The sequence below is a fragment of the Branchiostoma floridae genome, chromosome 2 (genome assembly GCF_000003815.2).
Source record: "Branchiostoma floridae strain S238N-H82 chromosome 2, Bfl_VNyyK, whole genome shotgun sequence".
Lineage (NCBI taxonomy): Eukaryota > Metazoa > Chordata > Leptocardii > Amphioxiformes > Branchiostomatidae > Branchiostoma > Branchiostoma floridae.
This window is the reverse complement of record NC_049980.1, coordinates 20,347,916-20,350,091: the sequence shown is the minus strand read 5'-3', so window position 1 is coordinate 20,350,091 and position 2,176 is coordinate 20,347,916. Positions and strand designations below refer to the sequence as shown.

Genomic DNA, 2,176 nt, shown 5'->3' with positions numbered 1-2,176 from the left:
TGCAGTGAAATGGAAGTAGCGCTTCTTGTAAAGACAGGTATGCATACTAAATCTAACAAGCCGACAGTGGAACATTCTGGAAAATTATAGTCCATACGGTATGGTTTACTTCCCTACCGTAGCACTGGGACCCAACATCCGGGCTTTCGGCGCCTTAGATAAAACAAAGCATTGCAATAATTCCCTTGTTCTACTTTGAACTTGTTGTGAAGTCCAGGAAACAATTCAGCTTTGGCTGCCACTTCGTTCCCGCTCTTCTGCCCAAAGAACCATTGACATAAGCAATATATACACTTTTGTTGTACACTTGTGTATGTACGTGCGCTGTAGATAGTTATGAAAGATGGTAACATAAAATTCAAAGCGTTGATCTCCACACTCCCGGAGCGTGTCACTAAATCACAGACATGATTTCTACTAACTGTTTTTCCTTTCAGACAATGGTACTGTACTGGAGCCCAACATCTACATTTACTGCTTTTATGCCTTTGACCCTCTACTATGTGCTAGACAAAACAGTTCACGTAAACTGTCGTGAAGGGTTTTCTATTGGTTTGGCCGTCAGCGATGTGATAATGACGTCGGCCCATAGCTCTTTCTGTCCGAACGCGAACACGTGAGAAGTCATACTACAGTATTGCACGTCAAAGCCTTATCTTTAACCTTCCAGGCCTGCTTGGCATCAAGCCAAACCCGTCATGGACACCAAGAGATGTAGACTGTGAGAGGATTGAAGATGATGGGGGAAGCTGGGGAGCTATGTCGATCATTCCAGGGTAGATAAACTGAACATTCTGAACTTTGATACGATTACATAAATTTGCCATTCTATTGTTTGTTTATCCATCATTAACATGGAACTGTGATGGTAAGTAGTCGATTCTTTCACCAAGCCCTAACTTGGACTATCAAACCTATTGGGAAGAGTTTTACATTCGGAAGGTCGAGGGTCCAAACTCCGGCGGGCCATACTTTTAATGGCACGTGCTCCATTACTAATGAGAAATAGCATGGGGAGGGGTACTTCTCTTCTTAGATGTTGACAACTGTTTACTTGTTCCATAGCAATCTTTTTTTTCAATCATTTCTTGACATTTCATGCTAATTGTATATTTTCTTTTCAGGATAGCTGCCTTATCCATCGTCATTGTTGGTACAATGTACGAATTCATCGTCACTGTGTACTACACAGAGGAGAGGAAGAGATCTTTGATGGCTTGTATGTAAACGAGCTCTATGACTTTCTGTTTGAGGTTTCACAGAGAATTACATGTAATTTGTCCAACGCAAGTGTGCCTTTCAATTGTAACTGGTCCAATGCAACCAATGACGTCCCGTCCAACGCATGCGTGTGTTTAGAATATGCGGAAATCCACCGAAAAATGTGTTGTGTTTTATCCATAAAAGGAAAGGAAAGGAATAGGAATATGATCATTGATATCAAGATAACGACAGAGCCTTTTAGCTGACTGGAATGACGTGTCTTTTTCTTATACCACGCGTTTGATATTTTAGTAATTGTTACATTTTCTTTGTTATGGCCTATTCTGTTCTTTTTCCCCTCTCTAGCCAAATGCGGTCGTTTCCTCGTGTGTTTCTCGGTGTACTCAAACACAAAGAAAGTGTTTAACACCCGCCAGTTGCCTGGTCAACTCTCAGAGCTCCACGGGATCCGGGTCTTGAGCTGTCTATGGATCATCCTCGGTCACGTGGATTATTACGCCAACTTTTTCAATATAGGTGAATACTACTAGTACACCCCTCGTCTTGGGTGATGTCGGTCCCGCTGGGAGTTGGTTAAATTGCAGGACTGCCCAGCTGTTCCATCGAGAATTATATTTTCTGATAGAATCTGATTCGTCTGATCACGCTTTGAGGCAATCATATATTTGTATTGACATAAAACATCTACCGTCCTACAGCAATATCCAATAGGGCAACATCTGTAGTTCATTTGGGTAGATAACGTTAACGAATGTATAGATATACAAGTGCATGAAATGAATTCGGAGAGACATTTTTTTAACGAGACAAAATTCCCTTTAGCCAACAGGCCCGAGTTCTATGGTCGTTACCAAAAATGGCCGTTCTTTGTCATCGATTCCTTCAATATGGGAGTAGACACCTTCCTCGTTGTCAGGTATTGATCAGCCAAGGCCTGCCATTGAATATCATT

At 41.8% G+C, this 2,176-nt stretch overlaps 1 protein-coding gene across 3 annotated transcripts in view; it reads left to right on the top strand.

Annotated features, from left to right (window-relative positions):
* Window positions 1–2,176, top strand: part of LOC118409318 (nose resistant to fluoxetine protein 6-like) — a 23,553-nt gene extending 21,377 nt beyond the window's left edge. For all 3 annotated transcript variants that reach the window (XM_035810264.1, XM_035810265.1, XM_035810263.1), the window contains exons 4-7: window positions 671–776; window positions 1,125–1,219; window positions 1,570–1,740; window positions 2,047–2,176. In XM_035810264.1, the coding sequence (XP_035666157.1) occupies window positions 671–776; window positions 1,125–1,219; window positions 1,570–1,740; window positions 2,047–2,147 (473 nt within the window). In that variant the 3' untranslated portion in view covers window positions 2,148–2,176. The remainder of the gene's footprint in view (window positions 1–670; window positions 777–1,124; window positions 1,220–1,569; window positions 1,741–2,046) is intronic.